The 22,390-nt window shown below is 38.1% G+C and overlaps 1 protein-coding gene across 6 annotated transcripts in view; it reads left to right on the plus strand.

The window, feature by feature from the left end:
- DOCK10 (dedicator of cytokinesis 10) overlaps window positions 1-22,390 on the plus strand; it is a 188,941-nt gene that overhangs the window by 142,804 nt on the left and 23,747 nt on the right. For 5 of the 6 annotated variants that reach the window (XM_045559091.1, XM_045559096.1, XM_045559095.1 and 2 more), the window contains exons 29-46: window positions 2,375-2,458; window positions 4,896-4,992; window positions 6,065-6,109; window positions 9,177-9,352; window positions 9,478-9,594; window positions 10,694-10,805; window positions 11,503-11,624; window positions 11,717-11,831; window positions 11,917-11,983; window positions 12,205-12,252; window positions 12,828-12,929; window positions 15,038-15,162; window positions 16,068-16,180; window positions 18,041-18,178; window positions 18,846-19,028; window positions 19,547-19,657; window positions 20,638-20,853; window positions 22,281-22,338. In XM_045559091.1, coding sequence (XP_045415047.1) covers window positions 2,375-2,458; window positions 4,896-4,992; window positions 6,065-6,109; window positions 9,177-9,352; window positions 9,478-9,594; window positions 10,694-10,805; window positions 11,503-11,624; window positions 11,717-11,831; window positions 11,917-11,983; window positions 12,205-12,252; window positions 12,828-12,929; window positions 15,038-15,162; window positions 16,068-16,180; window positions 18,041-18,178; window positions 18,846-19,028; window positions 19,547-19,657; window positions 20,638-20,853; window positions 22,281-22,338 — 2,029 coding nt within the window. The remainder of the gene's footprint in view (window positions 1-2,374; window positions 2,459-4,895; window positions 4,993-6,064; window positions 6,110-9,176; window positions 9,353-9,477; window positions 9,595-10,693; window positions 10,806-11,502; window positions 11,625-11,716; window positions 11,832-11,916; window positions 11,984-12,204; window positions 12,253-12,827; window positions 12,930-15,037; window positions 15,163-16,067; window positions 16,181-18,040; window positions 18,179-18,845; window positions 19,029-19,546; window positions 19,658-20,637; window positions 20,854-22,280; window positions 22,339-22,390) is intronic. The other variant, XM_045559092.1, reaches the window with a different exon arrangement.

Genomic DNA, 22,390 nt, shown 5'->3' on the forward strand with positions numbered 1-22,390 from the left:
AGAGTATTAGTTATCCTCTAAATCAGAAGTCTGCAAACTCTTTCTGTAAAAGACCAAATGCTAACTATTTTCAGCTTTGTGAACCATATAGTCTCTGTTACAACTGCTTGACTTGGGTATTGCAGCACAAAAAGAGCCACACACAATTCACCATACACAATATGTAAATGATTGAGTGTGGCTGTGTTCTGATAAAACTTTATTTACAAAAATGGGCCAGATTTGGCCCATAGATGCTATAATTTATTTTCTAATATAAAAGATTAATATAAATTATCCTAAAACAAAATCAGAGGGGCCCGTCCAGTCCTCAGCAATGAGCAGGAGAGCAGCTGCACCCAGAGTCAAGAAGATGCTGGGTTGGGCCAGACATAGGGCACCCATGACATGAGAGACACACTCGATGAAGCTTGACCTGAGAAATGGCTTTTTGCAGGGACAGAACTGACTCTGCTGATCTCACAGCCTAGAAATGACCCCTTTCTCCCTCACTGCCCTTTGGAAAGGGGATGACGGGCCTACCACATAGAAGGTCTGTCTCCAAATTCAAGAAACCCCAAGTTGACTCTTCTAGCTCCCGAGCACAGCCTCCTCTCCATTGTCCCCACTCGTGGGTGCTGGAGACAGGCCTCCTTCAGAAGCTCTGGACTGGTCTGCAGAGTAGCCACTGTAGCCTGCGGGATATGGCAGCACCATCCCTTCTCTGGACTGGTTCAGTGACGGGACTCACCAGCCTTTCCTGCATGGAGTCAAATGCCCCACAAAGACTTCCCCAGGGCTCCTTTTCTCCTGCTTTTTCTTGGGAAGTTTCTAGAGCCCACAGATGGACTGGGTGGTCTTTTCTCTACAAGATATGACCAGAGCCCCTTCCCAGCAGGGAGGAGACTGCAGAGGTCTTCTGGAGAGAGCGCTCCATGCTGGGGATATTCCAAAGGTGGCCAGGCTGGGACTTCCTCCTGCAAATGGAGAGCCTGGGAGGCCTGGGCGCACCTGCTGGGAGCCAGCACAGGGCAGAAGGCCTGAAAGTCCCTCTCTTCCTCTGCCCTCCCCTTATGGCTCTACGTCTTATTCTGTGGAGTCTCCTCCCACAATTCTACACAGAAATGAGAGGACACAGAGCCATTTACTTTTTGCTGAATAAAGAGTTATTGAAAGAACTAAAATTCCCATTGAAAATAAACATAAATGAGGCAATACACTAACACACTAGTGAATAGGTACATTAAGAAACTCAGAAGAAAACAAAGAAAAATTGAAAAGGAAAACAAAACAAAGACATAAATGATGTAATAAGTGGAAAAACATCATTAGAGAAAATAGCTCTTATTTACACTCAGTATATTTCAATGGGAGACATTCTACTTGGTATACTACCTACAGCAAGATGTTATGTCTAGTCCTTTCTGAGAAAAGAGAATTGTGAGTGAAATTGAGGAGAGATACTAGAAGTGCAAAAGCATTGTAATGGACCATCCTGGACAAGAAAGAAGCACTCTACATTAGCTGCGAAATGTCCCACATAGTATGTGTACTCACACCTGTGTGGATGGATAGAATGAAACTCACAAGCAATGGGCCCCATATGGCCATCTGCTATAAGAGACAATCTGCTATAGAGCCTCCCCAAGGTGCTAGATCAGTAAATATGGTCCCCGCCTCCTACTTCATACTTTTCCAGTGCAGTCTTTGGCAACTGTAACTTGGTTACTAGTTCTATGGCCATAGGTCTTCTGGAGAGAGAGCAAGTGCTCCTCCAAACCTACCTACAGTTTAAGACTCTCCTTGTTACTGTGAAGAAAATTTGACCACAGAATAAGAAAGAGTGGGAAGCTCCCTAATAGAAATCTTAGGATCTCCTCCTTTCACCCTCAAATTCAAACTTCCTTGGCTGAACAGGGGAGCTCTCTGTTGAAAAGGACCAGTGATATTTAAAAGGCTTTCCTGACCCATCTCTGCCACCCCCCATTCCTATCCAGTGTCGTTCAGAAGAAGATCTCCACCAGAACAACTGTGGAATCCCATTACTAAAGACAATTATAAGTTATAACCAAGTGGTAAAAAAAATAGACAACTGAAAGCAAAAACTTTCTATATAAAAAGCAAAGGGCTATAATATTTTATTGCAAAGCTCCAAGTGATGTTTTATAAAATTGATAACTATAGGTTTGTAGCTTTCTGATTTGTGTATTACATCTAGTATTTTAGTTAGTTGCCAGGGATGCTTAAACATATTTTAGAGATTTTTTTAAAACACTTACTATACAACACATTTAGTTAAATGTTATTTTACTTCAATATATTTAATCATATTTTCTAACTCCTTTAATGATTCTTCAAATAAAGATGTCTGAATTTAGTATTTTGGGTTTTTTAGCGCTGTTTTACGTTTATGGACCGAGGATTTGTGTTTAAGATGGTTAACAATTACATCAGCATGTTCTCCTCTGGTGAGCGCAAGGTAAGAGCTATGTACAGGAGTGATTATTTTCTAAACTATGACATTATAAATTAATAAACTGGTCTCTGTATATAGTTTCTGGAAACATTAACCTATCCATTCTCTGTATCAGAAAATGATTTCTGTACTAAAAGGAGGCAGCCTTTTAATGGTTCATCTGCTGAGTAACTCTCCCAAGTCCTTCCTTAATAGGGACCAAGGACAGTGGAATGAAAGTGTTCACATTCCATTTCTGTGTCTGGTGTGTGGAGAATGGCTTTTTTCAGCTTGAAATTACCTTGGACTGTCTTGGTTTTAGCACTGAAAGTTCCACTTCCTTGGAAACCTTTAAGTCCTAGGAGAAATGGGACAATTGATCACCCTACCCAAATAGGGATGTGTGTCAGGGAGATGGTGGGAGAACTCTATCTAGTCCTCAACATGTGGCTCTTAGACCAACCAGGTAGCATCACCTGGGAACTGAACTGCCACCAATGGGGCCCAAAAATCTGAACAGGACTTTCATGTGATTCTTACGCACTCTCAAGTTTGAGAACCACAGAGCTATGGTGTGGCTTATACCAGAGGGAACTAAGACTGGAATTTGAGCTAGATCATGAACATTGCATTGGTTAAAGTTTTTGGAGTTGCAAGAAACAGAAACTGACTCCCATTTGAGCAAAAGGAAATTTACTGAAAGGCTATTGAGAGTAAATAGCATTGATGAAACAGCTGGAGAACCAGGCTTTTAAAAGAGCAGGGACCAAGCACTTTCAGAGCACAGGAATACAATCATGTGTCACTTAATGTTCTGAGAAATACACTATTAGGTGATTTCGTCTTTGTACAGATGTTGTAAGTGTACTCGTACAAACCTAGATATATAGCCTACACCATTATATGGCTTCTTTAGAATCTTATGGGACCACCGTTTTATATGTGGTCCATCATTGACCGAAATTTGGTTATACAGGTCCTGGCCATAATCACAAATGAGGGACCATGTGGCCAGGGTACTGCTGCTGCTGCTTAAATGAATCATCTGGAACCATTTTCTGCCTCTTAACACTCAGCTTTAGGTTTGCATTCCATAGAGAAAGTGTGTGATCAACCTGCTTTGGGTCGTACATCTGCCTCCTAAGGAGGGAAGACAGGGCAGCTGGATTAATAAATAGTCCTCCGTTCAACTTTTCCCACTGGGAAGGAGACAACACCAAGGGGAAAGTAGGTTTTGGGAAAGCCAACAATGCAGAGAGGCCAAAAATAACTAAAGATATTCTGACAGCCTCTCGTGCCATGCTTAGGAGCCCGAACGTTTTTTTTATTTTTTTATTTTTTGGCACTTACTTTTGACCAGAGGAGTTACATGATTACATGTCATTTGGTTTTGAAAATCCAATTCTCTCTCTAAATACTTTTGGAAAGGATGTTCTCCATTTGTGTTCTGATCATGCATGAAATTTTCAGAATCTCCATTTCGATATAATTGCAGCAGACCTAAATTATATATTTCTCCAAAGACCAAACAGAGTGTTCCCAACGTAAAACAATTAACATATAATTTAATTATGCTCCTGTTCACTTTGATGTACAAAGGATTCGGTCAAATACTATCCTTGTTTGAAATGGCAGTATTTTAAATTATTGACTCTTTAAGTTGCCACAAGATATTATTCTAAAATATCTGAGTAAATGGGATATATTTTATTTTGTGAGCTGTAATTAGTGAATATGATGATGACAGTCTAACTTAGTCTTAAAACATGGTTACTTAGCATGCATGAGAGTGAGCATAGAGCGGTTATAAACATGCTAACTGCTCTCACTGGGGTGGTTGTTCTCGACAGGTGTGTTGCAGTAGATGTAGACTGTGCCTGGGCTCCCTTCATCTCTGCCCTAATCCAAACAGTACTGAGAAGAAAGACCTGATGGCAAGGGCAGGGAAGAAAGTGGAATTAAATAGTGTACTCTGAGAACAAGTGGCATGCAGAGTTTCAACTCTAATTTAAATGACACACACTGCTGTCTTCCTTAGCTCTGCATCATAGGAGCTGATTGTAGTCATCTGCTTTAAGATTTGAGTGTAGTTTTTGAGAGCACTCTGCACATGTGGTGCAGCAGGATTTTTCCCAGAATAAATGTGTCGTGATATACGCTAAAAGAAGCTAAAAACAAGATGTGGTCAGATCTTATCCCATAGAAGCTCAGTGTAGGCTACAAAAGGGATTATTTCCTGAGGAGGGCTTGACCAGTCTCCGAAAGTAGGGAACCTAACTACATGTACCCATTTAGATGGGACAAAATCCTTTAAACTTAACAATTACGTGGTGGTCACACAAAAATACAGTAACTACTTCTTTTTAGGGTTAAGATTCAAGTGTGGGGTGGGGGTGGGGGGTTGTTTTTATTAACTGTCTTGGTGTGTAAATAATAGTCATTTAGTTTGCCTCTCTTTCAGACCTTATGCCAACACAAATTTGATTTTCTTCAAGAAGTATGTCAGCACGAACACTTTATTCCTTTGTGTCTCCCCATAAGATCAGCAAACATCCCAGGTAATAATTCCCAGAATTTTCATCCGTTTCTAGGAAATGAGCACGTTTATTTTCTTGGGATTTTTTTTTTTTTTTTGCCTTTTGTTTGTTATTGTTTCCCTGTTTCCTCAGTCTTGGTTTTGTGTGAAGCGATCGCACGGGTATCAGACCCAGGTAATCAGATTAAAATGCAGAAGAAGTTGTTGACATGTGGTGATGAACACAGTTCCATATTTCTCAATTTTTATTTGTTTCCCTTTTCATTAAAGAGAAGGTCAACAAAAGTATAAACCTAGTGGTTGTACATCAAAGAGTTTTAACCTAAAGGCATACTGTCTTTCACCTCACTGGCTCAAAAAGATAGCTTTCCTTTGATTTCGAGACATAAAATTACAGGGAGAAAAAGTTGTACTTTGTGAATATAAATTCACTTAAAATTATTAATATCAATTAATGTGTGTAATTATGCCACAATATAGTTCCTCAAGATGAGTTGAACAAAGAAAACCGGTACCTTGGAAGGCAGGGAGGGATGGAGGCAGGGAGGGAAATGTAACATCGTAAACGGTTGATACTTCTGGGCCCAGAGAGAGGAAGAGGTTGGGCATGTGGGGAAGAATGGGGCGTCACAGTTTGTTTACTATACTTACTATAGTATAAATAGCCTGTAGGGGATATTTGCATTTATTACTATTGTAAATTAAAAAATATGTATATATCAGGAAGATTATGATAGAGAATGAGCATTACCCATCTGGACATCAGAAACTAATCAAACATCAAGATGCAAAGAAAATACTAAAATGATACTATAAACAATGAACATAAAAAATATGTTTCATAGCAGGCAGATTTATGGTAGAAAACTGGGTGCTCAAGTAGAAGGCTAAAAATTAGAATAATTCTGTTCATGACATTCTTTTTTAGGGAAACAAACAACCTAAGATATTCTTGGAAAATGGCAATATTGAAGAAACACACATTTTTAAAAATATATTTTAATTTTTCAGTATAAATTCCACATAGTTAATGAATATATGTGTATCTGAGTATGTATATATCTGAACTTTTTATTTATTTATATTAAATGCAGATCCTTTGACACCTTCAGAATCAACTCAAGAGTTACATGCATCAGGTAAATAACGAGATTTTATATTATTTATCTAAGCATCAATAACCACCTCATAATCTAGTCATATTGATAAGTGCAGATACTACAAATTTCTACCTTCCAGGTGCTAACAAATAGCCATTTATTTAATATCATATGGTCAAAATATTCAAAAAGTTGACAACATTTTCCTTGTCACAGATAATTTAGTTAATTCCCTAACTTCAATTCTTTCATATTTTTATGAGGTTGAAATTTTTTAATTTCCCAAAGCATCTGAAATTTCCTTAGTGTGAGCAAACCCTTTCTCTGGTCATAGGTGGAAATTTAAAAGTTTTGTTCTAACCAGCCTAGGCAACAGAGAAAGACCCCACCTCTACAAGAAATTTAAATATTAGCTGGGTATGATGGCACATGCCTGCAGTCCTAGCTACTCAGGAGGCTGAGGTGGGAGGATCACTTGAGCCCAGGAGTTTGAGGCTACAATGACCTATGATCAGGCCACTGCGCTCAGCCTGGGCAACTGGGCGACAGAGTGAGACCCTGTGTCAAAAAAAAAAAAAAGTTTCATTCTATTCCTGGCTCCTCAATATATTAATAACTCACCAAGAAATTTATTTAACCTGAAGCCCTTTGATTTTAGTTTCCTGAACTTCCACATTTCTGAGTTTTCACATTCAGTAGCATCCTCATAGACTGGAAAGGTCAATATGCTATTGGTCAGTTATGAACTGGAATATCCTAGTAGTTCATTATACTAATCATACTTCCCTTATAAGTTGTCCTGAGAATTAAATGGGATAATGATATAAAATGCTTAGCATAATGCTGGCACACAATATGTGTTCTATGTGTACTAGTACTACTATTTTTCCCCAGTTTTATTTAAGTATAATTGATAAATAAAAATTGTAGATATTTAACATGATGTTGTAATATATGTCTACATTGTGAAGTAATTAACCACAATCAAGCTAACAAACATATCCCCTCGAGTGGTTGCTGTAGTTTGTGTTTGTGTGGTGAGAACAATTCAGATCTGCTCTCTTAGCAAATTTCAAATATATAATAAAGTAACATTAACTACAGTTACCGTGTTATACTTTTGATCTCCATAATTTATTCAGCTTACAACTGAAAGTTTGTGTACTTCAACCAAAATCTCCCCATTCCTCCCATTCTACAGCCCCTGGCAACCACCTTTCTACTCTGTGCTGCTGAGTCTGATTGTTTAGATTCCACATACTAACTGAGATCATGCAGTATTTGTCTTTTGGTGTCTGGCTTATTTCCATTAGCATGATGTCTTCTAGTTTCATCTATGTTTTCGCAAACAGCAGTATTATTTCCTTTTTTTTTAAGGCTGAATAATAATCCATGGCATGTGTATGCTACATTTTCTTTATCCATTCATCTGTGATGGTCACTTATGTTGTTTCCATAGCTTGGCTGTTGTAAATAAGGCAGCAGTGACATGGGAGTGCAGGTATCTCTTTAAGCTAACTGATTTCAGTTCCTTTAGATGCATACTCAGAAGTTGGATTGCTGGATCCTATGGCAGTTCTATTTTTAGTTTTAGTTTTGCGAAGGCCCTTTATACTGTTTTCCATAATGACTGTATCAATTCACAATCCCACCAACAGTGTCCAAGGGTTCCCTTTTTCCCACACCCTTGCCAATACTTGTTACCATTTGACTTCCTCATAATAGCCATCCTAACAGGCATGAGACGACAACTCATTGTGGTTTTGATTTGCTTTTCCCTGATTATTAGTGATGTTGAGCACTTTCTCGTATACCCATTAGCCATTTGTATGCCTTCTTTGGAAAAATTTCTATTTAGGTCCTTTGCCCCATTTTTAATAGGGTTATTGGTTTTTGTTTTGTTTTGTTTGAGACTTTTTATTTTTTGCTATTCAGTCTTATGAGTTCCTTATATATTTTTGATATCAGTCCCCTATCAGACATATGGTTTGAAAGTATTTTCTCTCAATCTATAGGTTACCTTTTTATGGTATATATTATTTCCTTTGCTGCCCAGAAACTTTTTAGTTTGATGTAGTCCCATTATTTATTTTTGCTTTTATTTACATTCTTAAAGCACATTGGACAATTTGAATAAATCCACTCTTATTGGGAATTTTAAAGTTCTTTTCTCTGTAATTCAGACTCACAGTATTTGGCTGCCCTCTCTCCTTGCTCCCTCACATTGTTCAGCCGGCTCATCCTGGTGATCTTACTTGTACAGCTCACCTTCTGCTGCCACCCCAGCCCCGACACCGTCTTATCACTTGTCCCCTCCCTTCCTCATTGCTCCAGTCTCCTGCATTGTATCCCTCACCCCACATCTCCCTAGAGTCTAATTCATGTACATCCTGACACAATATTAATAAGTCACTAGAGTACAAGTCTAATCAAGCCACTGATCTCAAAGCTGTTAGTGTCTTAACATTTATTACAGAATTAAATGCAAATGACAGAGGGACCTAAAGGCCTTTGTGCTTACACTTCTCCATCCTCTGTCCCCAAACTGTCACTTAAGCCTTAATTCTCATCACCCTCTCTTGGTCACTGTATCTATTGGCCCCAACATACCTGTGCTCCCCGCACACCTGTGCTTTCAGAACCCTGTGCCATCGAAAACCCTATTCCTTCTTCTCTCAACCTCCTGTCCTCCCTCCACTGCCTCCATCTCCTCCCACAGATTTCTGCATCTTCAAACCTTAAGCATCCTCAAAGGCTCATCTCAACATATTCCTACCGATAACATTTCCTGATTCTGCCAGGCACATAATGTGTTTTTCTCCTCTCAACTCCTGTCATCCTGTAAACATGTTATTTGTGTGAAATTTAACAGCTGGCATCGTATGTTAGTTTGTATTTGTATTTGTGTTTGTTTATACAGAGTATGCCCCCGTCTTACTGAAAGCCCCCTGAGGATACAACACGTCTCATCTCCGTAGCAAGACTGTATCACTGAATCCTTCCTAGTGCTGGAAAGAGTTGATAGCAGTGGTTGAATATATCTGTCTCAATTACAAAGTAATTATTTTATTTGCAATAACATGATTTGTTTTCTTTCCTCACAAAGATATGCCTGAATATTCGGTCACGAATGAATTTTGCCGCAAACACTTCTTAATTGGAATTCTGCTTCGAGAAGTTGGCTTCGCCCTGCAGGAAGACCAAGATATCAGGCACTTAGCTTTAGCTGTCCTCAAAAATCTAATGGCTAAGCATTCTTTTGATGATCGATACCGAGAACCAGTAAGTGATCTCCCTTCCTGACTTCCCTAAACACCACTTAATGGCTCCCTGCGTTAAACGCACATCAAACCAACGAGCCTATTGATTTTTATGTGAATCATACCTCTCGGCCCCTTTTCACCTAGAGAAAGAAGGCCCAGATTGCAAGTCTGTACATGCCCCTGTACGGCATGCTGCTGGACAACATGCCAAGGATTTATCTGAAGGACCTGTATCCTTTTACTGTCAATACATCTAATCAGGTAAGTTTGCACAGTATTTCAAATTTCTATTTTAGTAAACAATTTGTCTTTTTTGTATTTTTGCCCTAGAGAACGATTTTCCCTTATCTGTGTGCAAACTATGCATTAAACAACACTTTTTGCTAGGTATTCACATCAGCGTACTTTGTTGTAGATCAGTCACTTTAGCCTTCCACCTGGTGCACTTCAGCATTTTGTTTTCATTTTCTTCTCTTCTCTGCATCACCTTGCAAGTCTTTGCAGCCTTTACGGCTTCCTCTGTTGCACTCTCGACTCCCTCCTCCGTCTCACTATACCCCTTTCCCGTCACTTTCTACATTACCTTCATACCCTCCTGGTGTCAGAATAGCCAAGAGCCTTATTTATCATCACAGCCCCAGAGTCGCCTATTTATAACCCCTCCTCTGCTGGGCCATCATAGTGACTACACAACAACCCACTCGAGATCTGTTGCCTCTATTCAAATCCCAGACAAATTAACACACTGCTGAATCCAGTAACTGTGGAAGGTATTGCCATCTAGAAGTTAGGAGCTATGCCTTGGGAATTTTTTTTTTTTACCTTGTTCAAATCCCAGCAGTATCAGTTATTATCTGTGTGACTTTAGATATGTTATCCAACCTCTTTAAGCCTCCATTTCCTTTTTTATAAAATGGGATAAAATACCTACATCATACACTCCCTATGAGGATTAAATTGTGCAGTAGAAAACATGTATCACAGAGCCTGGCACACGATAAAATATTTAAAATCTAGTTGTTAGTAATAGTAATATACATAAGATAACCCATGATAATAATGACATATAATCTGTAATGTAATCCATGAATATATCAATATCCATTCCAGCCACTTAGTCCATGTCTAAAAGATTGTTTCTACATCACAAAAAAAATCACATAAGTAATCAAATTGTGACTAGGAGTATGATTTTGACTGTATTCATTTTCACTGCCTACTTTAGCAGAAAACTCATGCTGGAATATAAAATACCAAATTAAATATCATCTATTTGAAAGCATAATGAAGAAGGCACGTGTGTGTTTACAATGTTGAAATACCAAGATTCCCATTAACTTCTTCTACACTTTGAATACAGGGGTCTAGAGATGATCTAAGCACCAATGGAGGATTTCAGACCCAGACAGCTATGAAACATGCAAACTCTGTGGATACCTCATTTTCTAAAGATGTTTTAAATTCCATAGCAGGTACTTGAGATGTGAGAACGCTTGTGTTTAAGTCTCATCCATGTCTACATTGTGTATCATTGTGCTTTTTACTCAGTTCATAATTCATTTTGCATAATGTGTATGACAAAGTGTACTACATTTATACAACCAAAGAATCTTTTTACATATTTTTTGAATGCCTACCAGTGACCTCCTCTTCTACTTGGCATGCACTTTTACTTGGCTTAAGGAGCAATGCACTCAGATGTTATCAAATTGCTACATTCTGGAAATGGTCTTTAATTTTCATTGCCTTTTAAGATATAATAGCTTTTCAACTTCAAAGATTATTTTTAAGAACTATTTTAGAAATGGCATTTTAATTTCTTATAAACTGTCAAAAGTTGAAAGCTCCTTCCCCAAAAGTATCTTTATGAACTTTTATTAAAGCATTTTTTAAAATGAGAGCTATCTTTCTTTAAAAGGCATTTAATAAATCAAACAAGCTTTACTTTATTTCTATTTATAATGGTCCAAATTTTAAGTCCTTAATGGCCATTTTAATATACTTAAAATGTTGCATATCTTTTATGCCACTTCCAGACTCCTATTATGTTGACCTATCACAACACTGCTGTCACCTCAGTAATCAACATCATTTTAGTTCATCATTTGAGCTTTTTTTTTGGACCCATACATCTCATTTCCATACGTGTGCTGTGGCTTGTGTTTACAGCATTTTCATCAATAGCTATTTCTACAGTAAACCATGCTGACTCCAGAGCATCTTTAGCAAGTCTTGACTCCAATCCAAGTACCAATGAGAAGAGCAGTGAGAAGACTGACAACTGTGAAAAAGTATGACATCCCTACCAAAATTAATGATCATCATCATTACAAATTGGGAGGCTCTTGCTCTTGCTAATCCTGATTGGTTCTTTGATTCCTAGATCCCAAGACCCTTGTCTTTGATTGGCTCAACTCTTCGATTTGACAAGTTAGACCAAGCAGAAACCAGGAGTCTTCTTATGTGTTTTCTTCACATTATGAAAACAATTTCAGATGGTAATGAGAACACTTTTAAAATTAATTTAAAAAAAAAAAACTTTGAATTTCAAAGAGTCTCATGCTATGTGGCGTTTCCTTTCAGAGACTCTGATTGCCTACTGGCAGAGAGCACCCAGTCCAGAGGTGTCTGACTTCTTCAGCATCTTGGAGTAAGTTTTAGAGTTGATTAGATAACACATTTTTCTGGAAACTTCAAAATAATTTACTATACCACCTTTTATTCCAAGAGCCCATGTGGTAAATTATTAATGATGATACATAAAATATGTAAGGAAAATGTAATATTTTTCCATCAATATACTTAGGTGAACAGTTTTTATAAATAAAAGGATATGAATAATTAAAATGTTACTTTCTTTTCTCTTTCTAGTGTTTGTCTTCAAAATTTCAGATACCTAGGAAAACGCAATATAATCAGGTAATAATTTTAAATTCCAATAATTTAATCTGGTCTTTTAAAAAGCATGACATGTATTGATGTATCAAGTTAGACTTATAAATATATATTAGAAATCTTAAAATGCAAATAAAGATTGTTAGGTCGACTTCACATTAGACATAGAAGTTTGAAGGTTGCCCAGTACCTATGGTAGAGCTAGAAATAGTTACAGTTTGTCTAGGGAGAAAAGCACAAAACACACATTTTTAAAAGAAACTATATTTCATATATCTTCTGAACTAGTTTATCTATCATCTATATAGCTATAAGTTGGAAGATACCTATTTAAGCAAATAGTTTCAGTAAACTAAAAAAAAGTAGTTTGGAATAACTTTGCAGTGTCATCATTTTCTTATGAGAGACAACAAGGTCCATAGCACCTTCACTAAACCCCAGTTTCTCATTTCCAGAATAAAAACAGGATGTTATTTTTCACTCATTATTAATATGTGAAATATTTCATGCTTCAGTAATTGCTTTGTCAGATGCCATTCGTTTTTTATATATAAATTACACACGCTGAGCTGTGATTAAAACTTCTGTTTTCCTTGCAGAAAAATTGCTGCTGCATTTAAATTTGTGCAGTCCACCCAGAACAACGGAACTCTCAAAGGATCCAATCCTTCCTGCCAGACATCAGGTCTCTTGCCACAATGGTAATGTCACGTTTGCTTGGTATATAAAATTTTATGTGTGTATGTGTATGTGTGTGTCTGTGTGTGTATGGATTTGTAGGGGGTAGACACATACACATACATTTATATATATATATAAAATATATATTTACAAATATATTTATATATTATATTACTATATATTTATATAATATTTGTATATTATATTACATATGCATTTATATATTTTTCAAAAAATGCAGATTTCAAGTGACTATATGTTTATCTGAAGAAATTTCTTAGATATTTCATTATCTACTCCAATAGTTTATAAAGACCAAAGAGGTAAGGATTATACCTTACTCATGTGCACTTAGAGCATAGTGCCTTGTATAGAGTGAACATTAATGAGTACTTCTATTTAATTGAACCTGAAAGGTAGACATAATTCCAAAAAATGCCTCTTTCAATGGTTGGCAATCTCCTAGTGACAAACCAAAATGTTAGATCATGTCTCCCTATCCTTTAGAGTAATTGTAATATTTTAGCAATATTCTCAAAGCTGAAATCGTTTTTTATAGGATCAAGGGCAATGAGGGAGCATGGATGGTCCCCTTTGCTCCCGTTACATTTCCTAGTCATTAGACTGAGTTCACTAGCATATGGGGCCTGGAGTCATCCTTCACCAGCCTCCCCAACGGGAAACATTTGCCCTGCAATCCTACCTCAGAGCTCCTCTGGGACTAGTAAATAAGAATTCTTTATTAAAATTTTCCCCAGTTTGATTTATTCTTCCCAGAGGTATCATTATAATATATAATACGAATATTTTAAAAAGAGTTTTAGAAAGAAATATGAAAGTGGTTTATGGCCAATAAATCAAAGAATAAATTCTGCCTCCATCCATGGGGACCCTTTGAAATTGCCCTTTTGTGAAAAAGTAAGTGAAAAAAATGTAATGGACGTGTTTTATAAATGGTAGTAGAATAGAGGACAGTGCAAAATTAATTTTCGTGTTTAGTAATAATAGTAACCCACGTGAGGTCACTGCAGTTCTGTTGATGTTTGGTGGGTTAGATTTTCGTTTCCTTCTGAAATGTCTGGACAAGTCCTTGCCTCCTAGAAACCAAGGCTTTTCCTCCACACATTCCAGAGTGGAGTAGACTCAAAACCTCAAAGTAAACCAGTCCTGAAGCTCCAAGCCATACACCCCAGACTCATTATTCCCTCTAGTTTCAGGAGTGACCTGGGCTCTCCTGGGTATGAAAAGCCAAAGCCAAATCTCCTGGGCCTCAACCCTCCCCCCTCCGGACCCTCATAGAGCCAGAACCAAATAACCCTTGAAGAGTGTGACAAGAAGAATACCATTGCCTGATTTTTAGGCTTGACACTTGAAGACATTTTCTATTGCCCGCTTCCCTCACAGAAGTGTTTTTATGAATAGTTTATATGACAGCAGATAGCCCAAGAATTATCAACCTATTTCCTTGGTCAAATGATAAAGCCGGAAATAGGAAGTGTTCCTACTTCCATAATAACACTGGCTCATTTCCCAGCCGGAAGTGCCATGAGGTGTTGAATGAAACATGGCAGACCATTGTTACCGTCCTTCAGGAGTAGCAGCCGGAAGCACAGAGGACTCCTAACTACCTGCCTCCCCACAATGACCACCTGTCAGCCCCCCTGTGAACATAACACAAACAAAATGATAAATCATGAGGGATTTCCAAATAGAAAGACATAGGAAAGCAAGAGTTGGTTTAGACCAGATTTTATGCTTTACCTCTTTAAAGATAATTTAATGCATCTGAGCTATACAGTATTGTATTTTTTAATGTCTGCTTTTCTGATCAGCCAATAGCCAATTTAATATTCATAGAATCCCATGATTTCATTAAATAATAATGAATATGCTTGAATAGATTTAATTTGAAAATTTGTTATTCTGTATATTATCCTTCTGAACCCTATTTTGGCTTAAATAAAATTTCTCTGAAAGTACTTTAAAAAGTCCCTTTCATCATGTTGCCTATATTTAATATTTTTAATAAAAAGTCTCTGTTCAAGTTTTTTTAAATATTTGACTCAGTCTAGAGCATTTGGATGTAACATCCCCAAATGTTTAACCACGTTTCTTATTTAATTTTCAGGATGCACTCCGCTTCCAGTCATGAAGGTCAGAAGCAGCACAGATCACAAACTTTACCTATAATTCGAGGCAAAAATGCACTTTCTAACCCCAAACTCTTACAAATGTTGGACAATACCATGACCAGTAAGTAAACCAGAAATAACAGGAACAAGATGGGTTACTGGTTTTTCTCTAGGTATGAGTAGGAGATTAAAGGCATTGCAGTGTTTGAGAAATGTGAGGAATGTTGTCATGCCGGTGCAACCACTGCTTTTAAGGTTTGCTGTAGTCCCAGGAATGGTTCTTGGAGGAAAGGATCACCAGGGAGTGGTTAAAAAAAAATGTAGTGCCCTTCCTTGTGGGGAAAGGAGAGACTTTCAATATCATATGCTTAGTGTAGCTTCCCTGGGAACAAGTGACTTTTGGTATTGTGTGGGTTACTGGGGCTTCTCTCAACCAGGTTATTACTGTTCATTCTGTAAGAAGAGGATAAAGTTGTCCCTGTCCCAGAGCAGTAAAGATGACATCTTGAATCCAGAGATGCACACATCCCAGCTTGTGAATGAGAAAAAAATGAAGACCTATGTTTTGTAGTATGTAGTTGTTAGCAATTATGGTCACGTGGCCTACAGTCACTTGTTTGAAGGTATATGCCTTAACCTATAAACACACTTAGTGCCTTTCCGAGGGGGTGCAAAGACTGTCCACGGAGACTGTGCATTTGGTCTATTAGCCTGAAAGCGTAGAACTTGAAATAGCCTGATTATGGAAGAAATATGACCCTATCGATGGCTGAATTAAAGGAAAAGAAGAAAGAAATAATGGAAACTCTACAGCTGACCTATGCAAAGGGCACACACGCTAAAAACTCAGCCTAGTGTTTTTAATTCAGCCAATAAGGAAATGGAACAAACAAAAGCACTTTGGTTTAATAAATTATTAATCAAAATACCAGTAAATGCTGAATATATTGTAATAGAAGTAAATCCTTTATAGGGTACAAAGAATTGTCTGAGACATTTATGCATGTCTTACTTTGTGTTTTGTAGGCAGCTCCAATGAAATCGACATCGTACACCATGTGGACACTGAGGCCAATATAGCTACAGAGGTTTGCCTCACTATTCTAGACCTGCTGTCCCTCTTCACTCAGATTCACCAGGTAATAGGATCATAACAGTTTTTGCAAAATTATAGCGTGGGAGGTAAAAAAGTTATGTGAAGTTACGAATATGTTTTTTTAAATGATTTATAAAATCAATTAACCTTACATAAATCAACTTAAGTGTGAGTGGAAAACATGTTAAAGATGAAATTCAGATTTTATCACAAGTTGACTAGCGCTTGTTTGATGTGTACACATGTACTTCACAATTGTCAAATACAGTCTACATTTTTAATTTCTCTTGTATTGCTGTCAGGCAAGCTGGGCTGAGTGAGAATGGGACTCTGTACTTTTTCAATGGAAAAGGGAGAGACAAATTGTGCTATGTATTAAATTTACAACTAGGTCCAAAAAACTAATAATGTTGAGCATCTTTTTGTGTGCTTATTTGCCATGTGTGTATCTTTGGTGAAGTGATCTCATTACATACCTACTAGAATGACTAAAATTAAATAGACTGACCATACCAAGTTTTGGCAAGCAAGGATGTGGAGAAACCAGAACTCTCATTCACTGATGGTGGGAATGCAGAATGGTCAAAGCACTATGGAAAACAATATGGCAGTTTCTGAAAAAGTTAATCATACACTTGTCTTAAGACCAGCCATTCCAATACTCAGCATTTACCCAGGAGAGACGAAAACATATCCGCACCAAGCTTCATAGGCAAATATGCACAGCAGCTTTATTTTCAATAGTAAAAAACTGAAAACAACCCAAATATACATCAATAGGTATATGAATTTTTTCAATTTGTCTTATATCCATACAAGAAAATACTACTGAGCAGTAAAAAGGAATAAACCACTAATACATGCTACAACATGGATAAATCTCAAGAAGCCAAACAAAAAAAAAAAGACTGTATACTTTATTATTCCATTTTTATAAAATTTTAGAAAATACAAACTATAGAAACAGAAAGCCAATCAGTGGTTGCTTAGAGATATGGAGAAAGGGATTACAAGAAGATATTTAAAAACTTTTGGGAGTGATCGATGTGTTCATTATCTCAATTGTCGTGATCGTTTCATGCATCTACAGCAGTGTCAAACTTCAAATTGTATGCTGTGAATATGTGCAATTTATTGTGTGTCAATTACCCTTCAAAAAACTATTCAAAACATTTGCAGCTCAACCAAATGAACTTACAGACCCAGGCTAGCACATTAAGGGTTGAGCCAGGAAAAGTTGGATCCTCTGAAAAAAGTCTCTACACCCAACAGCATGATTACACCAAGAAAGCCCTGTTTTTAGCTGAAATGTCAGCATGCTGGTAGAGAAAGCAAAACTCTATTTTGATTCTTTATTGCTCAATGGAAATGTCACTTGAATCTCACACATTTTTAAAGGCTTTACCAATAGCTACAAGGACCTGCCTGTCTGTGACTTCATTTCCCATCTCTCTCCTGACCCCATCCCACTCGCTATACACCAGCTACTCTGCTCTTTTTTTGCAAGCCTGAACTCACAAGCTTCTCTCCAACTCAAGGCCCTTGTAGGAGCTGTTTCTCTCTCCAGGGACAATCGTCCCAGGTCTCTCCAGAGCAGGCTCCTTCAGCTCATGTGTCAACTCATCCATTAGAGAGGTCTTTGCTGACCACCCTATCAAAGTAATCCTCCTCCAAAAGCCATTACTTTCTATCACATCATCCTGTTGTATTTTATTTAGTCATGTTTTTTCAATCACTGCTGTGTAGCTTTCACTGGGAATATGAACTGTGTCTTCATATTCAATACTTTATTTCCAGCACCCACAATTGGGCCTGCCATATGGTAGGTTCACAATAAATATTTTTTGAAAGAATGCAAGTGTTCTTTCATTTATCCTAAATAACATCTGTGCTGAATTTCCAGAGACAACTCCAGCAATCTGACTGTCAAAATTCACTGATGAAAAGGGTCTTTGATACCTACATGCTCTTTTTCCAAGTCAACCAGTCGGCCACAGCGCTGAAGCACGTGTTTGCCTCCTTGAGACTGTTTGTATGCAAGGTAAGGACCCTCCCGTTTCCACTGAAAGCTCCAGCGGGGATGACATCAGACACATAGTAATCCTTGCCTTCGTTCTCTAAGTATAGAGAGAAGAAAGTTTGCTTTTTTCAATTTTGGTTTTATTATATATTGATTCCTGGTCTCAAAATGAGTTTACAGCCTTGACTGTCTGCTTAGACACCCAAAGGGAATAAAATTAGCATCTAGTCACCAATTCTTTGTGTTCTCAGTATTTATAGCATAGAGTTATGTAAAATGCACATCGTCCTCTGCCATATCCATCCAGGGCAAGCTAAAGGTTCCACATTACAGTGGATACAGCCACCACCTTTGAGAAACCTGTAAGTCTCACTTGTGATGATAACAACGTCAGGTGAATTGAGCACATTTTGGAGCTCTCACTCAGTGATTTTGGGTCGTCATCAATTATTGATACAAGGGATACTTGCAATGTAGCAAATAATTGTTTCTAGGAAGAAAAGAGTAATACTAATAAAACTTTAATAAATAAAATTATATCCTCCTCACTTGCAAATGGAAAAAAAACACTAGGTTAAAAAAGAAGAAGAAGAAGATGGATTTCATTCTAGAGAATTTTAAAATATGAGAATGGTCAGAGCAAAATGAAGGAATGCGGCTCGTTTCACCTGTCCTTCCGTTTCTGCAGTTTCCCTCGGCGTTCTTCCAGGGGCCTGCCGACCTCTGTGGCTCATTCTGCTATGAAGTCCTAAAATGCTGTAACCACAGGTCACGGTCAACTCAGACAGAAGCCTCAGCGCTTCTGTACTTTTTCATGAGGAAGAATTTTGAATTTAACAAGCAGAAGTCGATTGTCCGGTCACACTTACAAGTAAGTGCTGCCAGTTTTCATTCACGCTGTTGTTAAAACCACTGATCTGTTTCGGCAGCGATTAAAGCCGGCTGTCCCCAAGGCAGCCAGTTACCAAGTCCTCCCCCACGTTCCTCCGTCCAGATGCCCAGTCCTGGTGTGTAACAGGAGCACAGCGGGCAGGAGTCAGCACAGCCCAATTTCCACTCACACCTTCCTTTCTTCTGGCAGGGACTAGAACGGGAAACTCAGGAAACCACGGCCACCTCTAGGAGGCCAAACCCCCCAAATTCCAAACACATAAGTCTCTTTCTTCAAGGCATCCCAAGATTCCAAGATTCCTGCAGCTTTTCTTAGGTATTTAGAATGATAGGAAACATCCTAAATGACATGGCCTGTGAAGATTTAATACATGAAGACGTCGTTAATTGGACCTACAGGGAGATATTTATGATACATTCATACAATCCAGTGGATTTCTTTTCAAATGCCATTTCTTATTTTGCTTTGGGGGTCTTCATTTTTCTTTTCTCTTCCAGCTCATCAAGGCTGTCAGCCAGTTAATAGCCGATGCTGGGATTGGAGGCCCTCGGTTCCAGCATTCCCTCGCAATCACCAATAATTTTGCCAATGGAGACAAGCAAATGAAAGTAAGAAATGCTTTGTGGGCTTTTTCTGAAGAATTAGGAATGAACTGAAGTGGATTCTTTTTGTGAGATATAAAAATCATAAAAATTATATGCATTCTGTATTCTGTGGAGACTTTGAGCACTGATACTGAGTGTGCTTGTTTGAATTTAAATCATCTCTTACCCTTTCAACATATGATCTGTTGAGTGGAATTTTCAAGATGTGTGGTTGAATGGTATATACCAAGAAGATTTACCATAAATATCCAGATATACAGGGATTCACCCATAACCCCATTTTTGGGAAAATCTATCCATCTTTCTTTTAGCACTTTCTGAAGACTTCTCCTTCAGTCATTATGCTGAAAAGTCCAAGGCTAAGGCCAGGGTTCCATCATGGCTAGACCCAGGGATTAAAATAATGCTTTCAGATGTCCTCCCTCTACTGCTGCTACTTTGCCTCTCTCTCCATTTCTCTTTGTTTACTTCCTTTACAGGTAGGCTCTGCCCATGGCCTTGCTCTCAGAAATTCTAAGGACCTTGGTACTATCTTATGAATAGAAAATCACCTGGTTTGATCATTCCAATTAAAGTCCTAGAACTAAATCTCTTTGATCCAAGCTTGTATCACATGCTTATCCCCAAACCAATCATTGTGGCATGGGGGATCAAAGAATATCACTGGCCAGGCCAGTGTCATGCCCATTTAAATCCCATGAACTAGAGTCAGGAAGGAGAAGATCTCAAGGACAATTAGGATGTTTTACTAGAAGAAGGCAGGCAGAAGACAAAAGAATAGAGCCTGCTGCAATGTTTATCTTCAAATGTGTATGATCACAATCACAGTACATACAATGTGCATATGTAGAATGCATACATTTATGAACAATATATAGGATGCACCAAACTGTGCCACCAAGCCGTAACTAATAGCATAACTCGACATAAGTTAACTTACTAATTATAAACAGATAATGACCCAGGCTCTCTCTTTTCCAAAGAACAGCAATTTCCCAGCAGAAGTCAAAGACCTGACTAAACGCATAAGGACTGTTTTGATGGCCACAGCTCAGATGAAGGAGCATGAGAAGGACCCCGAGATGCTGGTGGATCTCCAGTACAGCCTGGCAAACTCCTACGCCAGCACTCCCGAGCTGCGGAGGACCTGGCTGGAAAGCATGGCCAAGATTCACGCAAGAAATGGCGACTTATCCGAGGTGATTAGCAGCGGCTCATTCACCATCTGCATTGTGTCCTTTATCAGAGCAATTAGATGGTCATTTACAGCGTGAATTATAAAATGATACCATATTTTTCCACTAATCTAAACATGACTCAATTATATATCATGTATGAGAAATTTGCACATAGGATTCAAGGACACCTGACTCCAAGTAAATGACATTAAATAAAGGCCAGCATCCGTGGGGGCAACTGCAGTTGTATGAAATGCAAGGCAGAGCTGAATGCTAAAAACCTGGGGCTAAGGAAGAGGGTGGTAAGGGTGTCTGGAAATTAAGAGCCATATAAATTAATGTTCTGTGTCCCTGCAACTGGAGTTGAGCAGGGAAGCTTGCCACCATTGTGAGAAAACTCCGGCAGGGTCATCAGTCATCATTTGCAGCTGGTCTGAACTGGCCATGGAAAAATTAACACTCCTTAGCACCACATGAGGGGAGTCCACTGTGTGAAGATTATAAATCAATATTTAACTTTTTTATGTCAGTTTAAACACTGGGTGGATTATATGCAGCAGTTCACAGCACCCAAGGGCCTCTGAGTACCAAATGGGGAAGCTCTGCTCTATTCCAGAATTATGTCCCTTTTGGGAAGAGATTAATTTGTCTAGGATAGTCCTAAACTCTGAAGCTCTTCTAAATGCATGTAGTAATCAGAAACTCTGGAATAAAAACCAGAATCCTGGCTTGGCAACAATTTAGTGAGGACAAGAATGAGAAATTCCAGCTCCCTTGGACTGCCCTGAAAATGATGAAATCGCTCCATAAAACCTCAAAAGGAAAAAGCTTGAAGTCATTTGGAATCGTCCAGTTTTAATATGTGTTCAGCAGTGTTCAAGGCCTTATAAGAGATGCTAGGGAAAAATAAAATATCACCCATATTATCTGGTTTGGGGGGAGCACACATGTTAACTTCAGGTCACAAGATTTAATCGAGTGCTAACGTGTAAGGCAACCATTTTAAAGACAATAAATAGAAATTCAAAGAGGGGCCATTACTAGAGGTAGAAAAAGTTAGAAGGCAGATTATTTTCATTTCCAATTTAGATCTAGATACTGGTGTTTATAGTTTTAATGAGAAAAGAGACCTATGGATTAAAAAAAAAAAATCTAGGCTTAGATGTTAAGCGAGGAAGATAATTCTATGGGAAAATTCTTCAGGCCAGCTCATTCATCCTCTCCAGACTACATCAAGAACAGAGAAACAAACAAATAAAAAAGCCCAAATACTAATTTTATTCTTGATGGTGAATTTTTTGGAAATCAAGTTGATTCTCATTTTCAATTCTATTATTACAAAGGATTCTTCTATATAGCACGTGTCATGCATGTCTTGCCTTGGAAGATTAGTCCTGAATAGATTAAAATCCACCCTCTGAACCTCTTCGTTTTCTTTCCTGTTACAGGCTGCCATGTGTTACATCCATATAGCTGCCCTCATCGCAGAATATCTGAAAAGAAAGGGTAAGATGACCACCTGCAGGGGGAAAAAAGTCCAGAAATAAACATGTTGAAA

Source organism: Lemur catta, chromosome 8 (assembly GCF_020740605.2).
Source record: "Lemur catta isolate mLemCat1 chromosome 8, mLemCat1.pri, whole genome shotgun sequence".
Taxonomy (NCBI): Eukaryota; Metazoa; Chordata; class Mammalia; order Primates; family Lemuridae; genus Lemur; species Lemur catta.